General features: G+C 33.5%; 1 protein-coding gene across 3 annotated transcripts in view; it reads right to left on the reverse strand.

The window, feature by feature from the left end:
- Positions 1 to 22,788, reverse strand: part of LOC149773180 (quinone oxidoreductase PIG3-like) — a 27,011-nt gene continuing 4,223 nt past the window's right edge. For all 3 annotated transcript variants that reach the window (XM_089946688.1, XM_089946689.1, XM_089946690.1), the window contains exons 2-8: positions 19,615 to 19,758; positions 17,759 to 17,894; positions 10,355 to 10,486; positions 7,572 to 7,784; positions 6,662 to 6,766; positions 2,202 to 2,293; positions 1 to 1,705 (exon numbers count right to left, since the gene is read on the reverse strand). In XM_089946688.1, the coding sequence (XP_089802814.1) occupies positions 1,496 to 1,705; positions 2,202 to 2,293; positions 6,662 to 6,766; positions 7,572 to 7,784; positions 10,355 to 10,486; positions 17,759 to 17,894; positions 19,615 to 19,758 (1,032 nt within the window). In that variant the 3' untranslated portion in view covers positions 1 to 1,495. The remainder of the gene's footprint in view (positions 1,706 to 2,201; positions 2,294 to 6,661; positions 6,767 to 7,571; positions 7,785 to 10,354; positions 10,487 to 17,758; positions 17,895 to 19,614; positions 19,759 to 22,788) is intronic.

Below are 22,788 nucleotides of genomic sequence, written 5' to 3' on the forward strand. Positions count from 1 at the left end.
TGAGCATGAAATTAATTTATTCATGTAATAAAGAGGTTTTTTAAAGTAGAACTTTAAAAAAGACAAGTCTAAGGCATCCTCTGAATATTGATACTCTTAACCATTTAATGATGATCATACATAATCCTTAGATGACAGTGCAATCAAAATATGACAATTCAAAGAAGGAAAGGCACTGAGCACATTTTACATTTCAAAGCTAATAAACATTAATAAGCCAGAATGATCTAAATACCTTAAGATTAGGACTTCAATGAGGTGGGGTGAATATTGAACTGTTAGAATGTGCAAAGATTTCAATGTATTTTGAATGAAAATAAACAAGAAGAAATAATATAAAATGAAACTTATTGCACCATTTATGTGAAACAGAATATGCTCATGCACCTGGTGACTGGTGCATTGTATCTGAGGTTCACATGATGACATTTTGGAAGAGAAAGTTGTTGTGTGCCATAATTCTCTATTACAATACTGAAGGAAGACATGTTTTATCTCTTTCTGTTTGTATTTCTTCTTGCAAATTTAAGTCTTTGGATGTAGACCTATTTATATTTTTATTTAATTTTGGTGGTGACCACAGTAATATGTTTTAAAATTTCATTTTGGATGAGACCTATATCGTGCCATCACATTTGTGTATAGAAACAAAACATTCATTAAGACAGTCATGCAATAGATGTGGGTGGATGTTTTCCATTGTCTAAGGCTCTCTCTTCACATCCTATAACCACAGCTCTCCACAGCCCATAACCATCACTGAACATTTTTTTTTACTTCTGCTGCATCACCGCTTTGTTGTTGTGCTTTTTCTGATTTTCAATGAAATTTTCCACATCAGCTGGATTTATGCTTAGATCTCATGCCTCCACCTTTATTTCTTCCTCAAATGGTTAAATAAAAAATAAAAAACTCTTCTGGTCTTGACTTTAGCAATACATTGGAAACGTAAAAAATTCTGGATGCAGGCAGCGTTCCTTTATATTTTGATGTAGACAGAAGTAGTTCTTCGAATGCGTGCATGTAATTACCATGTAAGAAAGCAGTTATTAATTTTATTTAACTCTATTCAATACCAATGGGTATTGACCCATATCAACAATGTTAAACTAATGGGACTATTTTTTAAATGTATAACTGATTACATGTAATTAGATTCAAATTGACAAATACAGTGGACATACATTTGTTCCTCTTACACTAAACTGAATATTGGCATTGGTGCAAGCAAAATGAGATAAGCATGAAAATCAAAGTTTGAAATCTAGTAGATGTCTTTTATTCTTTCTTCCACACACTAAATAATCACTTAGTTGAAGGACAGGAATCTACAATATGATGGGTTACCTCCCTTGCTAATTCTAACCTGTCTGCTTGGAAACCCAGAAATTTTGTATACCCCATTTTACATATTAAAATCCATCATTTACAGAGTTTCTCTCTCTCTCTCTCTCTCTCTCTCTCTCCCTCTCTATATATATATATATATATGCTATCAAAGTTCTTCATGCTGTGTCACAGTGGACTGGTTTTCTTCATGGACTCTCAGGATTATTTTTCCTGTATTTGTGTTGGATTCCATTAATCTATGAGCCTCTGCTATTTCGTCAAAAGGCAATACCCTATCTATGGTAAGTTTCAGTTCACCCCTCTCAAACAGTGGCAAAATTCGTTCTGTGAAAGAGTTTATCAACTTCTTTTTGTACTGAAAAAAATACAGAACTATGAATCATACAAGAGTTTTAAAATTCTTCTGTAAACAAATTTGATGCAAACAAATACTTAAACAATTGTTAAAATTTATCATTAATTTTCTCGAAGATAAATCTTGAATGATTTCTTCACAGGTATGGTTAATGAAAAACAACTCCACAATGAAATGAACTAGAAACTGGAATCACACATCTTTGTAATGCCTCAAGTCTGACTGATTTTGGAAGATGATTCCAGTATGGGTGTGTGTGTGTCTAATTTAAAACATTTATTTCACCTCGAAAAAAGTGCTAGAATCAATAGTTAATCAGATTTACTTTTTTTTCAAGAATTTCAATCTTTCAATGAGTGAGACATTTCAATTAAAATCTTTAAATGTGGACCCAAACTGAAGTAAATGTTGCTTCATTTTGAAAAGGTGGATACCTTAGATTGTAAGTATTTTAACAATTAGTTTGATTTAGTACTCCATCATGACAATAACTCACCTCTCTTGATCGTGACCTGAGTAATGTAGCTAGCAGAGAAACTCTTTTTCTAAGTAATTTGCTGAAAATGTCTGCATTGATGCTGCCTCCACCTGCAATTAGACATGCACAGTATTGATGAATACATTATTATAATAAATTCAGATGCAAGAACAGCAGTGTTCTTTCTAAGTAATGGAATGCACAAACTAGCATCAACAATACCTATACTCTCAAACACAGAAAAACAAATATATTTCCCTGGGTTTATATATAAACATTCAAACAGCAAGTTGATATTAGTGCCTGTTCAACTTGATCCAGTTCAGAAGCAACTGTTATTGGCTGTTCCTCTTTGATGGAGTACTGACACAGAAATTAGACTGAAGATTTAGGAGCAAGAAAATCTAAACACAAAACACTGACCTTTGACCATTTCTTTTTTGGATGCTCACTGTTAGTGTTATCGTCGATGATGATATAAAATTTTATAGGATTCCAGATTGCTCATAATCATAAGTTTCTGGCACAAGGGAAATTATGATTTTGAATTTAGTTGCCTGTTAGAAACTAAACAAACGAGTGAGTCAAGCTTTGTAATAAAGCTAGCAAAAATCATGTTTTCATTTTAGAAATCCTATGCAGCTTTTACATATTTACAAAAGGTAATTAACTCCAATAAACTTTCTCTTCATGCCGTAGTTGTGGCAAGTGCTAAGAAATGGTTGAGGAACTTAGCTGACTTTGAAATTTATGTCATGGTTCTGTCTGTTGTCTTATTGTTTCAAGTGCAACTAAATACGAAAAGTCTGGTCAAAATCCATTTGTATGTGTTGAATTCCCATGATGATTTTTCATTTATTACCAATTTCAGGTTGTATTGAATCTTTAATGAAAATTACAGGATGATAAGCTCTTCATAATGAGTAACATATATGTATAAAAATATTTTAAAGATGGCTAGACAACCAAGTATTTCATTTAAAACATGCAATGTCCTAGAGGAAGTGTTTAAATAACACCTCATCACCATAACCATTAATTCAGGACCATTAACTGATAAGATGATTTCCATGAGAACCATGTTCAAGGTCAGACTGGCATCAGTCTGATTTAACTAACTACTTAGAAATCTTTTAGTAAAAAAAGAAAATAAAAATTTTAGATAACCACCATGGGAGCCATATTGGAAATAATTTAGAAGAAACAAAACATCCAGATTTTCAAAACTGTAACAATGGTGATCAGAATTTCATTATTTTCGCTAACAACCAACTAAAAAAATAATGTTTTAATGAATGTCAATATTTTTGGCATAATTTTGCACATATGCCATTATAGACACAAACCTTTTAATTGAAGTCAATAATATAATTATGACTATGAATTAATGTCATTTGTCACAGATGACACATTCTGGATGTGTCTCAACAGCTGATTTTTTGTTATATTAGTATAAATCAGAAAGCCACAAGGAAGAAAAGTCTATACTAACTTTGTTACCCTCAATAAAAAAAGTGTTAATTATTATTATTATTATTATTTTTATTATTATTATTGATATCCATTCTGGATGACTAGCTTTAACAAGATTTCAAGAAGGCCACCATGGCAGCCATGTTGAAGGACAGATTGACACCAATTTCATTAAGGACAAACTATATGTCACTAAAAGTTTTTTTTTTAAAACCTCATGTTGATGTGACTCTAGTAAGTAATAGGATAACAAGATTGTCAAAATGGACATGGTGATGACCATGTTGGAGTTCATATCAGTATAATTTACATTTAGAACCAACTACGTATTATATGAAATGCTTTAGCAATAACAATTTTTTGAGTCTTCAATAATACTAACCTAATCATAATATAGTGCACGTTGAACAAAAATTACCTAAAAAATTCAGCATCTCAAGCTAGAAAAAGATGTTAACAATTTTGGGGCTTCTTCAGAATTATAACTGCTTAACATTAATATACAGAGATCTTGTTTTAAATATAATAAAGTTCATTGGATAGCCTAATTTCTAAATTTGATAAAATCTTTTCAGAAATAGTCACTAAAATGTTGACAAGCTCAGCCAATCAAATGTTAGATCACCTCACATGTTGTGTTTGATTATAATATTTGCTCTCTAAGAAGTTCAGTCTCTAAGATGCAGACTACCTCCTTAACATGGATGTAATTGGGTGAGATCTTGATCATTTAAGCACATATTCCAAGCTTGATCAAAAGTTGGGTCAGAAATTTAGCATTCAGAGTGGTAACAAGCCTAGTCAATCAGATAAAACATTGTCTCATTAATATGCATGACTCTTGCTCATTAGCAATCTTGTCCAAGAATTTAATAATATAACCATATGTTTCGAGTCTAATCAAAAGTTGAATCAGAAATATGGCCACCAGTGCCGTAACATGCTCAGCCAATCAGATTCATTCTTATTATAACCCCATTCTTATAATTATGTGGATCTCGTTTATTATCAACTGTAACCTGAGATCTTGATGATGTAAGTATATATTCCAAGTTTTATTAAAATCAGAAATAAAAATACAGACTCAAGAATAATTGCAAGCAGGACAAATCGCATGCGAAATCCCCTTATTAAAGTATGCATATATCTCAATTATTATCAAACTTGCCTGTGATCTTGACGATATCAGTATTTTATTCAAAGTCTTATCCAAACTGGATCAAAAATACAGACCTCTGACCTGGCAACTATATAGTAATGCAGTCTATATTTTTTTGTAAGTTTACTGTGTTTCAGTATGAAGTAACTAAATACTTTTGATTTGAAAAACATGCATTTGAAAAGTACACTTCATCCTTAACAGTTTATAGTTCACTTGCAGAAACTGCAACTCCCATGGAGTTTAATGGCTTTTTGCTAGGCCTGAACCCTTAACATAATCTTTGGGGTTTTTTTTATTCATTTAGCAAGAACAATCATCTCTCCTGCTCTGAGCAATACTGAGCCCGACAAGACATTATGTCCAATAATTGAGATTGAGACTGCATTATCTCCAATAACTGAGAATGACACAACATTAGGCTCAATAACTGAGACTGATAAGACATTAAGACCAATAACTGACCAATAATTGAGACTGATAAGACATTATGTCCAGTAAATGAGATTGATAAGGCATTGTGTCCAATAACTGAGATTGACAAGACATTAAGTCTAACAATTGAGACTGATAATACACTGTGTCCAATAACTGAGACTGATATGACATTATGCCCAATAATTGAATCAGATAGGACATTACATCCAATAATTGAGACTGATAAGACATCATGTCCAATAATATATATTATGTTCAAAAATTGAGACTGACAAGACATTAAATCCATTAATTGAGACTGATAGGACATTGTGTCCAATAATTGAGACTGATAAGACATTGTGTCCAATAATTGAGACTGATAAGCCATTGTGTCCAATAACTGTAATTGTCACCTTTCCTGCTGTTTTCAAAGCATGGCCTAGTATCTGAATAATGTCTTTTATACATCTGACCCTTTAAGAAGATGATAGCTGAATTTGCCTACAGGTGTTATCTTGTGAAGGATGGCATTTCCAGACTATGCAAAACTTGATAGTACAGGAGTTTATGCATTTGTCTGATTTCCAGAAAACTCCACCGAGTCTAAAACCAAGTTCCAGACCACAAATGGGCAAACACATCTGGATATGATCAAATCAGTCATATTTTGAAATTCTTAATTTCTGCTATTGCTGCGTGTAATTAATTTAAGGATCACTTCAGCAACCATGACAGTTAAATCATGGCAGGTCTGAGTCTCCAGAGTGGCACAAATGTTAGCCAATCAGATCTAAGATCACCTCATTAATATCTATCTCACTGCTGAACTCTGAGATATTATTGATACAGGCACATACTCCAAGTTAGGCACATATTCCAAGTTTGATCAAATTCAATTCAGAATATGTCCATCAGAGTGGTTAATAAGTTCAGCCAATCAGATGGAAGATCACGTCATATATATATATATATATATATATATATATATATATATATATATATATATATATATATGTATGTATATGAATCGTGCTCATTACTGACATTAATCATGATTCTGATGACATGGCACATATTCCAGGTCTGATTAAAACTAAATCAGAAATATTTAAATCCAGAGAGGTAATGGATGACACAAAAGATGCATGTCCATACAATAAGCTCACAGTCATATAGCCAGAGGTCACTTAAAATGGAATGTCAAGGACCAGAAGCAGGCAAATAGCAGTGTGACCGATAATGGATCAAATAAGCAATTCCAGATTTTGATCAGCAAAACTAAACATGCAAAACAAGAATAAATTGCAAATAATAGTCATTAAACTCATAGTCACTCTTTAGAATTTCTAAATAAAAGTCATCATTTTTAATTTCTTTTGATGGGGACCTTTTATGTTTTTTTATGATGTGCAAAATCACTTCTTACCCAGTAGACCATAAAGAACCCATCGCCCATCAGTGGCAATAATATCGATATTTTGTTCATAAAAAGAGGCACCAACACAGTCCAATATTACATCCACTCCTCGACCTGAAATATACATACAAAGAATGTAATTTGTGTTCTGATTTATAGTTTCTAAAATGGTTTTCTCTCAGTTTTAGATGCATAAATTTTATCACAGTATCAATGATGCATATTCTTCTAATGAATGATTTTCTCATAAAAACTTTTAAGCTCCTTCATCTCAGCATAAACACAGATCTATTTGATGTAAATAATGATGCTCAAGTATGATCAAGGTGACTTCCATCATCACAGGGTACATCTATATGAACTTATGAATTGGTAAGAAATATGTCATAGACCAGCTCTTCTTGCAATTTTCTCACCTAGCAATTTTTCCCATTTATGCAACACCTATACATTTTCACAATTTCAAGAAAGAGACAGATTATTATAGTTAAAATGATTTGCATATTAAGTATAGTTGTCTCTATCTTTTATGAATCACACACACATAAACGTCAGAAGCATCATACACGAAATGTCTATCTTAAACTTTAAAAACAAGAAAACTTAACCAAGCTTTGACCGATGGATGGACAGACAAATGGACAGAAAAGTTTAACACTGCTGTGTTAGAATATATAAAAGTTTGGAACATAATCATTAATTCAATATTTGTTGTGGGGTACCAAATAAACTTCATAGATTTTGCAGGTGATACGTACTATGAATTTAAAAACCCAATGAACAATGATCCTTCTGCAGGAATATTAGGTCCCTTCCTCAATCCAAACATTTATGTACCAATCAAAATGCCACTTTTTCTACCAAACCATGCATATAGATTTGCACAAAAAAACACAGAATCTGCTTAACAGCAAATTACCATTTGTTGCTTCAAGAACAGCTTTGCTGAAGTCCCCTTCTTTATAGTTAAACCCTTTGGAAGCTCCGAGGTCTAAAGCTGTTTGGATCTTGGCACTGGAGCCAGCAGTGATAAGTGGTGTGGCACCTGCATGACGAGTCAACTGAATGGCAGCTGTACCCACCCCACTGGCACCAGCATGAATAAGAACAATGTCACCTGGTTGGACATTGCCTGGTCAAAAATAGACATGTATTCAATCAATTAGTCCAGAAAAAAAGCAATTAAAATTTGATATTAAGTAGGTACAGCATGGATAGTGCAATAAAGTTCTTATAAAACTAAACAAACATCTCTCTACTGGCCATTGGTAAAAAATCTGTTTCCAGTTTAAGGAACTTTCAATATACAGTAAAGATTGCTTATTACATTCCTGGATTCAATGTTTTCTTTGTTATCACTTCAGAGTTTAAATTCTCTGGATACATTTCTAACTTATATGTATTACAAAGACTTTGTTATAACATTCCACTACTACAGTGTTTAATTGATTATAGCATTTGACTTGTGTGGTCTGCCGGAGAAAATTGGCTCAATTATAAATTTTTTTATAAACATCTGCAGTCACTGTTCAAACATTCTGACAGCCCAATGTCCAGGGCCCCTCTAATTTCAGATCAAAGTGCCCATTGGGTTTAATGAAGTAAAAAAACTTTGCCTGAGAAAAGTCTGATTGCGCTGATGAAATGTGGCATTTTATTTTCAAGTTGTTGAAAGACTGGCAAATTATTAAAATGTATCCCCATTTATGCAGCTGACCCTAATTACTATACTTCAATCAAAAGCTGTAAACTTTGTGTTCAAAAAGCCAAGCATGTGACATATTTCCTGGGTTACCTATAATTAGTGTTCACTCGGCTTTGACTTACATAAACTCTACTACACATGGGACAAAAACACCATTTTTAGGATGTCTACTGCACCTATTTTTATAGATGAAATCTACTGCTTTTGAAAATTAACAGATATTTAAAACAAAATTTACAAAATAATGTTATTTTCATATGTTCTATCCATACATTACAGAAACCAGCTAATGGAACTTTTCCCACAGTTGTTGCACCGGTGGAATGATGCGTGGCTGAGTAATTGGATTAAGGCTAATAAGTGTGTACAACAAGTTGTTAACTGATTACCTTCTTTTTGTAATCAGGAGGGTTTAGGCTAAATGCAGGTTGGTTATTTGAGGTCTTATAAATAATCAAAAATGGTCCATGATGGTTTTTGAGTCTTTCATTAGAAATCTGCCATTCTTTGGAATAGTTGAGATAAAAAGGAGTGACCAGTACAAAATTATTTTGGCAGAAACACTTGAGTAAGTATTTGAAGAATAACAGAAAGCAGATGCCTACTGACAATTTGTTTCCATCCAGATTTACTGCTCATTATGTTATTTAACAAAGACATTTTCAAATAAAAGTGATTGTTATGATTCGCCGGTTGACATAATTATGTAAATGTATTCTGGTACTTTCTTCAGAAGGCAAAACATACTGATTTATCATTTTTATTTTCTTCAATATAACGTGTATTTATACAAATGTATGTTGGTTTCTGAAAATTGATTAACCATTACATAAGAATTCTGACACTAATCGTGCCAGTGTAAATTGTGTACTACATGTATGCCGAACATCATCAACATGGACAAGTACATAAACATTTTTAAAAAAATGAATTTGGTTATAACATTCTAAAATCCCAGTCACCTCTGAAGTGTTATAAAAAATCTTTACTGAAAAGTTATTTGAATTTAACAATAGTGTCCATTCATTATCTTACCATCAATTATTCAATATCAATCAACCTCACATGTGATAACTGCTGTCTAAAAACAGATTTTTGCATTCTTTCCTTTCAATGTTTTACTTCCGTTCCTGCCCATTGTCAATATTAAGTTTTTCATTTGAATGCAACAGACCCTGTTTTTGTCAAAACTGCTTTATATAGCTAGAAAATAGAAAAATAGATTCAACACTGAACTAGATCTAAAACTGTAACATTCACCTTAATCTATGACATGGACAGACATACAGACAGATGGAAGTACAGATATACACACAACTTGGGGCCATAATGATCACCATGTCAAGCTTCTGAAAAAGGGTGCTGTACAAAATTAGCTTATTTAACAATAATTGCAATTGCTATATATCCCACTGTCAATCTACCAATTACACATTATATTGTCTTGAATGTATCCCACTGTCAATCCACCAGGTCTAAACTAATGTCATCAATGTATCCCACTGTCAATCCACCAGGTCTAAACTAATGTCATCAATGTATACCAATGTCAATCAACCAGGTCTAAACTACAATAATGGCACCAATGTATCCCACTATCAATTCACCAGGTTTAAATGTCATGAATGAATCTCACTGTCAATTAACCAGGTATAAATGTCATGAATGTATCCCACTGTCAATTCACCAGGCATAAATGTCATGAATGAATCCCACTGTCAATTAACCAGGTATAAATTGGAATAATGTCATGAATGTATCCCACTGTTAATTCACCAGGTATAAATGTCATGAATGAATCTGACTGTCAATTAACCAGGTATAAATTGGAATAATGTCACACATGTATCCCACTGTCAAGCACAAGAAAATTTCAGTCTCACAGAGGACAAATAACATAACATCAAGACTGGGATTTTCTTGTCCCCATACCAACCACAAGACAGATTCAATTATTCTCAGATAGCTATACATTTTATGAAAAAATGGTTACATACCAACAAAGAAAAGGAGCTGATATGCAGTGAGCCACACCTCAGGAATTCCTCCTGCTTCAGTCATATTTAGATTGCTTGGAACATGCAATAATAAATCCTCATGGACAGTTACATATTCTGCATAACCTCCCCCTGAAATGGAAAACATCATTAGTTCTTTTAGTCTCCTTAAATATACAATTTATGTGGTCACTTATTAGAGTAAATTTGTAATGGATGGGGTCATATGCATACAGATCTCACTATTCCATCATGGTGGGGATGTAGATCCTCCCTCTGGAGCAAACCTAAAAATATGATTGGACATTAATATACTATACTGTGTGGTGGTCTGTCCTGGCTGGCTGCATATAGTTCTCTTTCTGACCCCTGAAGTGATTGTTTGCTGTTAAACATGAATTTTTCATGAACTTCTTTGCAGGGGTCATCTGTCCAATTATGACCAAAGTTGACTTAAATGCTGGAACATAATTATCTCTAGTTTTGAACTGAGCTACCTATAAGCAAAAGTTTATAGTGGACATAACAAAAAACAAACAAACAAAAAAGACGCCTCTGGTGGCCTAATTGGTTAGAGCATCTGCCTTGGATGTGGAAGTTATGGGTTTGAACCCCAGCAGAATCATACCAAAGACTTAAAGAAATGGTACTAGCTGCTGCCTTGCTTGGTGCTCTACATTAAGAGGGGCCCCGAGTGGCCGAGTGGTCTAAAGTGCTCTCCGTCACGGATCACTGTCATCTCACCTCTGTCTGCATAGGTTTGAGTCTTGGGCTCAGTCAATGTGGATATGTGAGAAAGCTTGCCAGTAGCTTCTCGTGGGTCGGTGGTTCTTTCCAGGGTTTTCCCGGGTTCTTCCTCCACCATTAATACTGGCCGCCATGTATAGCCTATCTTGTGCTGAAAAATGGCGTTAAACCCTAAAACAACAACAACAACAACTACATTAAGAGGTTAGTGTTAGGACTGGTCAGCCCAGTGTCAGGATAATGTGACTGGGTGGGACAATAATAATAATAATAATGCTTTATTTATAGAGGATGACTCATTAGTCAAGGACTCTTCTCCCTTGAGGCCCTCCTAAGGAGAGTATAACATGATGCTACATGTCTGAAGCACAATGCCCCAGTGCTAGACATCACTATGAACTGCCACACTGCTTGGTACTCTACATTAAGAGGTTAATGTTAGGAATGGTTGGCCTGGTGTCAAGATAATGTGACTGGGTGGGACATGATGCTACATGTCTGAAGTACAAAGCCCCTGTGCTAAACATCACTATAAACTGTCACACTGCAGACATCGTAGCGATATGACTGAAAAACTGTTAAAGCTACATTAAAAATCCAACACACACACACACACACACACACACACACACACACACACACAGAAAATCACCAAACTTTGATTCTAGAGCCAAACACCAGCCCATTTTAATAGATTAAAGCCAAGCTAGTTTTAAAAGCAACAAAACTCTTAAAGACAGGGTTAGGGTTAGGGTAAACCCTAACCCTAACCCATAATATGAAGAGGACAAGAGTACTAATCTGATCACATCAATGTTAGGAAAGAAATTCCTCTCTAATGTAGAAATTACAAAATAATCAAAAATGTAGTCTTTTCTGTCTATATAATAGAGAAAGGGAAGAATCTCTTACCCATTATCTATCCTGACTTAGTTTTACTTCAAGTTATTCATCAACAAGGATGCAGCCAATGCACCTACTGAATTCAATTCATGTCTCTGTGAAACTAAACCATATGGATATACGATTGAGAAGGCTGACTGCCAGCCAATGGCTTCTATTATGTCTCAGATCAAAATATTCCATTCAAATGCATGACTATGATTTATTACTTTATCTTCATGAAGGATATCTGATCTAAGAGTTCACCAAATATATCACCCACATAAGCCATGATGCAAGGATTTGTGTAGTTATATTCTCTTTCCCTGTCTTCACCAGAAAAAGGAAAAAGGACATCTGTCAAGTCCGATGGCACTTCTCCATTTGCTTTAAGTAGTGTTTGTCCTGCCTATCTAAACTTATTGACAGAGGTCATTGTAGGAATGCCTGCTAAAACTATGTGGTGTCATTAGGACCAGAGGACCATCTAATCAGGACTGGAGTTTGGGTTCACTGAAAGGGCATGCAACTCACCCTGTATGCTGAAGTGATAGCTATCTGAGAAAACATGTTTTACCTGATAGCAGCTTTAATGAGGTTCTCGCTGAAGGTTCAAAATTATGTGAACTGAGCAATGTTATTACCCATAACAGATTCCATAAAGGAAACTGGGAAAGATTCTGGCATATTTTTCAAGTCATAATTGGTTAATAGGTCATCTGTTAAATCCTTACCATGATCAATATTAGCTCTACCATGATGCCTGAGTATGTCTGAGATCATGGATGCAGTGCTCAAATAATTTGATAGTCCAATGCCCAGGGCCCCTCTAATTTTAGATCAGGCCCGTCTTGTATCAAAATGAGGTGCCCATTGGGCTTGTCAACAAAAATATAATTTGCCTGAGGAAACTTTGATCATGCAGATGAAATGTGCAAATGTATTTTCAAGATGTTGACATACATGTCATAACACGGCACAATCTAAATAAGATCACTACTGTCCTACGTGAAACGGAGATCTGATTTAAATCAGATCGATGAATGCTCTTGAAATGCTAAAAATACAACTTTGTACACCCAAGCAGCCTGATATGGTCTTGTTTCAAGAAAACACAATTTTCAGAAATCTTCAAAATAAAGAACAACACTTTCATTATAAGCCCGTTTCATGCAGCATGTATAAACAGTAAATAGTCATGACTGGAGATGATGAAAAACTATCCCTTGAGCAATTGAAATAGCACCAATTAAAGGAAATGAGGTCAGGTATATACCACTTTTTCTCATATTAATTGACTTACAATAGCTAGTGATATGTTTAAAAGTTGTAGTGGGTGAGCCCATTGTGTTAATTTGCATAGGAAGGATCAGGAAGTGGAACAACCCATTATAGGCAAATCAGAGATATGATAGATGCGTTTACAAGAACAAAATTTTTTACGTACAATTGAACGAGAATATTTAACCCTTTACTTCCCATATAAAATTCTAACCCTCTTACCTGTGCGTCCCATATGACGTTCGCGACGTCATACTCTTGCTCCCCATAAAAAAAACCCACATAAACCGTAAATCAACGTCATCTTAAAAAAAAATTATTCTCGCATTCCTGGAATAGCCTCAAAATAACCTAAGTCATTTCTACCGAAAGTCTGCATTTGTTATTAATGCCTGATTACTGTAAGTTATTATTTGTCATCATTTCGTGATAAAAACAACTATCGAAGCACAACTTGTTTTGTTTTAATCACTGCAACTTGTGCTTCGAATCTTTAAACATTAATATGTAAATACAAACATGTATTTAATCAGCATACTTGGTGAAATTATTGTTGAAAATATTTAACTAAAATATTTCACTGCCGTGTTCGCACTATATTCTTCGTAATATCAGTTAGAAGTCACAAGTGAATCTGAGAAGAGGCAGAAACGTAATAATGGTGGACATCGCATTATCTAGGCAGTGCCTGTTCATTAGACAGACTGTAATTATAATTCATTTGGCATATACATTAAGGAATATATAAAATTCATAAGAAACATGATATAAACATTCACTGATTAAATATTTAGCTCTTTAAAAAATAATAGTCTGAAATATATTACACAATGCGACGTTGGATAAATCAATGTGGTATAGAAGGTCAAGGTTATCTTTTCATATCACTCATTTTGTAATGATAATAACATAACACAGCCAAGAAAATCATATCTAACAAATAGAAAATAATATTACCAGTACATACTAATTATTCCAACCTATAATTATCAATAGTTTTTTTAAAACATAATTAAAAATGTGAGAGGTCATATTAAGAAAATCCTCGTTTCTAAAAATAGATGCACCCACATGGCATGCGTGGCGCCATTTTACTCTTGGTCGTAATGTGATTCAGTCGGATATAGGAATATATTTCATGCAAGGATGTACTTTAATGATTCATTTCATCATCGATGAAAAACTCAGGTACTGTTTTGTCGGAAACAATGAACTTCAGCATCACATTTTTGATTTTATTACATCTTTGGAGCTTGAAATTATTCGTACTTTAAGTGTGACTAATATTTTAGATTTTTTTCAACGTCCTTCACAGAAAAATGTTTTATAAAGTTTATCATTGACTTGGCCTGCTTTCCATACATGGCCTTATTAAAGGTTATTAAAAATATTTCATAGTGAGTTCTTGTTATTTGTCATTAGTGATGTGGTCAAGGAAATGTAATTATATCTGCTGTGAGAGGAGGAAAAAAACTTAATTAGCTATTATTTCATTTCATTAAAGAGATGATTTAAAATATAAATATGAACTATTTAGCAAATCACTTGTTCTCAGACTTTCACGTTGATGAACAAAACAAACATGAGAATAAGAAAAAACTATAATTGTATTGGAGCACATCACAGCTACTCCTCTACCATGGCCATACTTTGATGAAACAGGCTGTGACATTCTAAAAAGCATAGATAGACGTTGCAAACGACACAGCCAAATTTGGTTTCTTTACGTCTTTTTTCTCCATGCTTGGTACAGTATTTGCAGGTAGATTTTTTTCCTTTTAAGTGTCTGCAGTCTGTGTGTCTCAATATTGGCCTGTGTCCTTCACAGAAAAATTAAAGAAAATCCCTAATTGACTCAAATGGTATGCAAGGTTGTTTTAACTATTACCAAAAATAAACTTGTGCCTCTGGAAGATGTAAGATGTGCAAAAGTCACTGCTGACAAGGATGACTGCAAGAGCGATGATACAACACATCTGATAACTTGATGAATGCCAATAAGCTGATATTGAGACTGAATTGGAGAGTGTTTGGCATACAGTTCCTGAGAATATGAACCGAAGGAACTTGTGTGAAGATGTGTATATAGAAAGGTCTAAACTAACTGCAAATTTATCCATGTATGAAAGGCTGACTTGCCGTCTCTGTTTTAAATATGTGGTGATGTACTTGTTGAACTTGCAGTTGTCTGTTTGACTTGAGATTTCCATTGGCCTTGAGCACTAGAAACAGCCTGGGGTAAATCCCTATCGAGTTTGATTTGTAAACTATCCCCACCACCTACTCTTGTGAGCAACATTCTGATATTTTTCTGGAAAAGTCCATCATGGAAAGGGAAGTCAAATAGGGAGGGGGTGGATAACTGAAGACTGAAGACCTCTGAAACAACTTGGATCAGGCATTTATTTTCAGAAAAGAGGTTGATCCTTGGGGCCTAAAAATGATGGAATCTCATGCAAACCTGCAAGATGTTATTGGGTGTTGGGAGCAGGAAGACAATCATAACATTAGATAGGCATGGGGAAGGAGAAACCTTGGGATGAAAACAAAACAAGTGCATCAAATGCCACTATATGTATACTTTACATACTATAATAAACAACAACTTTTGAATCAGATTCACATTCCGATGGAAAATGTTAGAATTATTATTAATTAATATAATTCAGTATACTAACAATTCAAGGAAAAAGGAACAGTTGTATATATTTTGGTTCTGTGGAAATTTTATATATTTTTTACTAGTTTTTTCATAAAATCCACAACCATTTCATAAAATCCACAACCATTTCATAAAATCCTCACCATTTCAGACCACAGTCTGGTGACCACTGATGACATTCATTTTGATTATTAACCTTCACACTTAACTGGCTCTATAGAGTTTTCTGGTCCAGAATTTCTCTAAATATAAAACAAAAATAAAATTTAAATTTAAAATGGTAGTTGCTTGTGCCTATGTTGTGGCTGGAATACCAAGAAATATGCTGAACTCTCTGATCATTCACACTGACTGGAACATTCAACATTTTATCATTCCTTCATCATTTGATTCATCAATCATGACATTAAATGTCTAACTACTGCACATATCTTTCACTTTTCTGTCCCAGTTGGGGTCTGGGGTCTGAGTGACAATGTGTGTTGTATTTGTATGCGGGCACGAAACTTATTGTCAAATCTCAGTCTGAAAACATTACTTCCACCAGTTTAGTAAATTGATCTGCTATGAGAAATGCTATAAAATTTGCAAACAGTGTCTCTGCAAGTGCCACCTGATCTACTTTTGATCCAGTCTCAGATAAAGCCTTCAAAGTAGGTGTATTTTTATAAGCAATCATTGCTCTTATTTCATGTTACCTGCATATGCCAGATGATATCATTTATTCCGCCATCACTATCTTAGAATCCATACTGCATGAAACAAAATGCAAAATGATGACCTTTGCAACTTGCTTGCACACTCCTAAACTCTGATATCCAGGCATTGTCGAACTTGTAATACTTTTAGTTACTGGAATCTTAGCATTCTGACATGAATTTAAAAACAAAAAGTATAAGAGCTGCAAAATTTTTGGGCTTTTCCTGGTCAGTAACAACTCTATTTTCTTTCTCCTGACCTTTTCCTGAATTTTATGGTAGCTTGAGAACTTTGCTCTCTCTCTCTCTCTCTCTCTCTCTCTCTCTCTCTCTCTCTCTCTATATATATATATATATATATATATATGCCTGAATCAGTTTCAGTAATACCAACCCCAAGTATGACAATTAGTTACCTAAATATGTAACTAAGCCAAATCACTTGGACTGATTCATAAATATAATTAGTGAAAATCATTACTTATAATGCTTCAATAAATATGAAGACTGAATGAATACATCCAATAAGAAGTTATCAACAGAAAATCTGCACTGAATAAAAGTAGACAACAAATGCGTTTGAAAATCATGTGACAGATATGTTGACCACTTTACCACAATAAATATTACGCCAGTTTAGTTTACTGGTAAAGGAGAAGAAAAATAAAAATAAGCAACACACATGTTGAAACACTTTATATAACACAAGTTTATCGCTTAAGTTTATTACTGGGAATGTAAATCATTACTTCTAGTCCTCAGATATATCACAATGAGTTGCTGTCTATTTACAACACCTTCAGCTAATCCACAAAATATCATGGATAGTGAAAGTGGTTTCATAGTCTGATGTTGTTTTTTAATTAGTGGTCAAACATTTCTTTGTTTAAGTTATAGTTTGAATTGTTTCATGTTTTTTTCAACTTTAAAAAACATGCTTGGTGTCTGGAATTTCTTTGTACTATTGTAGCTTATAGCAAATTTAGAAAATGTGGCACCCATAAAATTGGAAGGTTTCGATGTTTAGGTAAATGATACTATTTTCTCAAAGGCAATGAAACATTCATTGATTAGTGGCCAGCCTGATCAATTAGTCTTGTCAATTATTGCTCTTTTTGAGATATATGTTCATACCTGCAAGAAGGGCCATTACTCTATCTCCTTTCTTCCACCTGTCTGAGCAGTTTGGTCCCATTTGGTCCACAACTCCAGCAGCTTCTAGACCCAGGATCTCGCTCTCCCCTGGCGGAGGGGAATACAAACCCTTCCTCTGGAGGTAAATAATAAAAATAAATAATAAAATTGGGTATGGGTATTTTCAATTTGTAGTGGTCTGCCTGATGTAGTACTTTTGATAATAGATCAGTACATGCATGTACAATTGACTGTTTATTGTTCCATTTTTCAAATGCTGCAGTAATGTATGCAATTCTATTTAAAAAATTTAAACTTGTGTAAGAAATAGATTTCAATGCAAAATAACTGCATTTAACTTTATTTCTGCAAATAAGTTCTGGACTTTCACAAATTTTAAATTGTTTTTTGGCAAATGAAAATATTCTTCGAAAAATGACAAAGTATCTAAATTATAACATTGATTTTGGAAGATAAAATAGAGTTGTTTAGCTACAAGTGAATGTGCACGCATATATAGGTGTGTATGTTCCCATTAGTCACAACCCAAAACACCAAGAACAAATCTATTTTTGACACAACCTTTTATCTTTTTCTTTTCATTTTTAAAAGAGACATGTGATTACCAAACAAAATTGACAAAAGTTTGGCTTGTACTGGAAATTTGTTAATGAGAACCTAGAGTTGCATATGCATGTGTGTTACTACGTACTTTTATTTTTAACTATCCTGAGTGGGTGTAGAACATTTTGATGTATAAAGTACTGAACAGTGTACAGCATAATATTTATTATTTCCCTGAGCAATTTGAAGGGCAATAAACCCTTCAATGGGCACTATGTTCCCTTTTCTGCACTTTATTTCCTGCTGCCCTCAGTTAACCTGAATAAGACTTTCCCTTGGTCATTCTTCTTTTCCATCATATAATGGTGACTAGTATCCTGTTTCATGATTTTTACTGCTTCAAAATATGTGATCTCTAAAATAAAGACAGCACTATCTGCATGCTCTGTCAAAGATTCTGCCCTGCCCTTTTCCATATGTGCCCTGCCCCCACCATAGTATGGGAAAATTGCCAACACGAGTTATCAAATTGCAAACCCAATGTGATAAATCGCAATATTTCTGCTTCATTTATTTTACTGCAATTAGAAATGCATCATGTCTGCTTCATTTATTTTACTGCAATTAGAAATACATCATGTCTGCTTCATTTATTTTACTGCAATTAGGAATTCATCATGTCTGCATCATAAATTTTGCTAAAATTAATGACCAATAAAAGTAAAAACTATATTTAGCTGACATCCAAGGGACTGAGATATATTTTTATAAAAATAAGTGTCAACTCATTCATGAATAGTTGCATGACTTTGGAATAAACTGTCCAAGAATGTGACCAAAATGCAAATTTTAATGTAATCACTTCAGCATGAATGATAGGTCACTGTAAGCTCCTTTTGCCTGTGATCAGCAGCACACTCCAAGATGAATGAGCCCATCAAATTTCATGACTGTACATACAACATTGTCAGGGAAACAAAGCTAAATGCAAAACTTGACATACAAACAATGAAAACACTATGATAAAAATAATAATTTGTTTTACATATGCTTGTCAAGGAGAGAAGAGGCAGAACAATGAAAATATGTATGTTATGGGCAGTTGTCCATCCTTAAAAGGTGTCAATTTTTTACAAGTTTTGCTGTATGTATTTAAACTTGTATGAAAGTATCTATTTCAACAAAATAGTTTCTATCAAACCATTTCATCATTAATTTGGAAGCAAAAAAACGATTTTGTTCCAAACCTCAATTGAGTTACCAAAATGAAAATGCAAGATTGCTGAGAGCACCTGTAATGTATCAGCCCTGTTGACTGCTGTTGAGAAGACTTTCATAAGCACATGTTTATCCTTTAGGATTGTTGGCAGTTCTTGTGATCGGATCTCCAGTTTTTCAGGGCCTCCAGGTTCAAAGTAGGCGTATCGATACATTGTCTGAAATATAGATGATGGTACAAAAATACAATATTTATGTAACAAAAGATTTGTGTAAACATTCAATTGTTGAAGTTATGGAACTAAAAGAAACAGCTAATTGTAAGGGCATTTTTATTGATGAATGCCAAATTTAATGCAGTTATTGTTGGAAGATGATATGGCAAACCTAGCTGACATCATTTTAAATCTTTAGAAACAGATACAGGAATTAGAGAAAATTTATAATAAATACAGCTCTGGCTTTGTGCAGTTTGCAGTTGGACTTAAGTAGTGCACAGTTATGTATGGTATAAAATACTGGCTGCATATTTTGCTGATGCATAGCAATAGATATCCTGACAGAAAAAATCATGGGATACTATTAGCATAAATCTCTGATGTATGTATGGATTTCATTAAGTGCAATTTTATCAAAATATAGATAACAAAGGGTTTCTTTATTTATTACAAGAATAAATATATATGTACTCAAACTGGTGTTCTTCCATCATATCAGCTTCTATGCTTTCTCTTTACTGGACAGTTAAAACTTTAATAGAACCACAAAAATTGATATTTATTAACAATAAATAACTGAGAATAGCTTTTATTAAGTTAAAATTAATCATCTGGAGACTGATAAAGGGGAGTAAACACTCTACACAATGAAGTACATACTTTGCACAATGAAGTACATACTTTGCACAATGTAGTACATACTTTGCACAATGTAGTACCCACTTTGATCAATGTAGTACATACTTTGCACAATGTAGTACATACTTTTCACAATGTAGTACATTCTTTGCACTATATATTACATACTTTGCACAATGTAGTACATACTTTTCACAATGTAGTACATACTTTGCATAGCACATACTTTGCACAATGTAGTACATACTTTGCACAATGTAGTACACTTTACACAATGAAGTACATACTTTGCACAATGTAGTACATACTTTGCACAATGTAGTACATACTTTGCACAATGTAGTACATACTTTGCACAATGTAGTACATTCTTTGCACTATGTAGTACATACTTTGCACAATGTAGTACATTCTTTGCACAATGTAGTATATACTTTGCACAATGTAGTACATACTTTGCACAATGTAGTACATACTTTGCACAATGCAGTACATACTTTGCACAATGAAGTACATACTTTGCACAATGCAGTACACTTTAAACAATCAAGTACATACTTTGCACAATGAAGTAGATACTTTGCACAATGTAGTACATACTTTGCACAATGTAGTACATACTTGCACAATGTACTACATACTTTTCACAATGTAGTACATACTTTGCATTGTACAAATATTTGCACAATGTAGTACATACTTTGCGCAATGTAGTACATATTTTTCACAATGTAGTACATACTTTGCACAATGTAGTACATACTTTGCATTGTACAAATATTTGCACAATGTAGTACATACTTTGCACAATGTAGTACATATTTTTCACAATGTAGTACATACTTTGCACAATGTAGTACATACTTTGCACAGTGTAGTACACACTTTGCACAATGTAGCACATACTTTGCACAATGTACTACACACTTTGCACAATGTAGTACACACTTTGCACAATGTAGGACATACTTTTCACAATGTATTACACACTTTGTACAGTGTAGTACATACTTTGCACAATGTAGTACACACTTTGCACAATGTAGTACATACTTTTCACAATGTAGTACACACTTTGCCCACAATGTAGTACACACTTTGCCCACAATGTAGTACACACTTTGACAATGTAGTACACACTTTGCACAATGTAGTACATACTTTGCACAATGTACTACACACTTTGCACAATGTAGTACATACTTTGCACAATGTAGTACACACTTTGCACAATATAGTACACACTTTGCACAATGTAGTACATACTTTACACAATGTAGTACACACTTTGCACAATATAGTACATACTTTGCAGTGTAGTAGTACACACTTTGCACAATGTAGTACATACTTTGCACAATGTAGTACACACTTTGCACAATGTAGTACATACTTTGCACAATGTAGTACACACTTTGCACAATGTAGTACACACTTTGCAAATGTAGTACACACTTTGCACAATGTAGTGCATACTTTCCACAAAGAAAAGGCAGAATATGCATATTCTTTAAATGTACTTTTAAGAGAATGGTATAACTTTCAACTATAAGCAGATACAAAGCAAATGTTTTAAAGATGCAAAAACTGCAAATATCAATCTATTACCAACAGGCAGAGTACTCTGTTCTAAGTAAATTGTTGATTAAGATTTGATTGTAATATGGGCCAAAGACCTCAAATACTTTGAAAAATCAATCAATCAATCAATCAAACTTAAAATAACATTGTGCAATAAAGATTTTACATTATAATGATAATGTATGATATAAACAAAATAATCACAATACAAAAAAAAATTATTTATGAAATGGAATGGTTTGATATGACAAATGATAAGGCTGAATATCAAATGAGAGTATATAAATTAAGGTAATACAATATAAATAGCTAATTTAATTTCATTATAAACTGTGCATACAAATTTATGTAAATTTTTCACATTTTATGCTTGGTAAAAGTTTCCATGTTTTAAAACAAAATCCGACCATACTGAACAATACCAGTTACAAGATTTAATCTTTGACTTTAATTTACCTGAGTCTGACTCCAATGTACTTAGAGCGTTACAAAGTAGCATCAGTCAAACTGAGATCCCCCAAGTCTCTCTTACAAGAAAACACAAACAGTTCCTTACAGTTCAAGGCATTCAACAACATACAGTATTATGATATTTAGGATTTCTACTTATTTAGGGAAAATCCAGTACATTATCTAGTGATAAATGGATGCATGCTATAAAGCAAAATCTTCTAAAGTAACAATGATAAGCTGTATGGTTAAAAAAACAGTATGAATAAAAGTCCTAAGACATACATATACTGGGCACAATAAACAATAATGTTAAAAAATATTATCTAATGTCTAGTTTTACAGAATACATTTACAAGC

This window comes from Sinohyriopsis cumingii, unplaced genomic scaffold (genome assembly GCF_028554795.1).
Source record: "Sinohyriopsis cumingii isolate HCF-2022 unplaced genomic scaffold, ASM2855479v2 utg000837l, whole genome shotgun sequence".
Classification (NCBI taxonomy): domain Eukaryota; kingdom Metazoa; phylum Mollusca; class Bivalvia; order Unionida; family Unionidae; genus Sinohyriopsis; species Sinohyriopsis cumingii.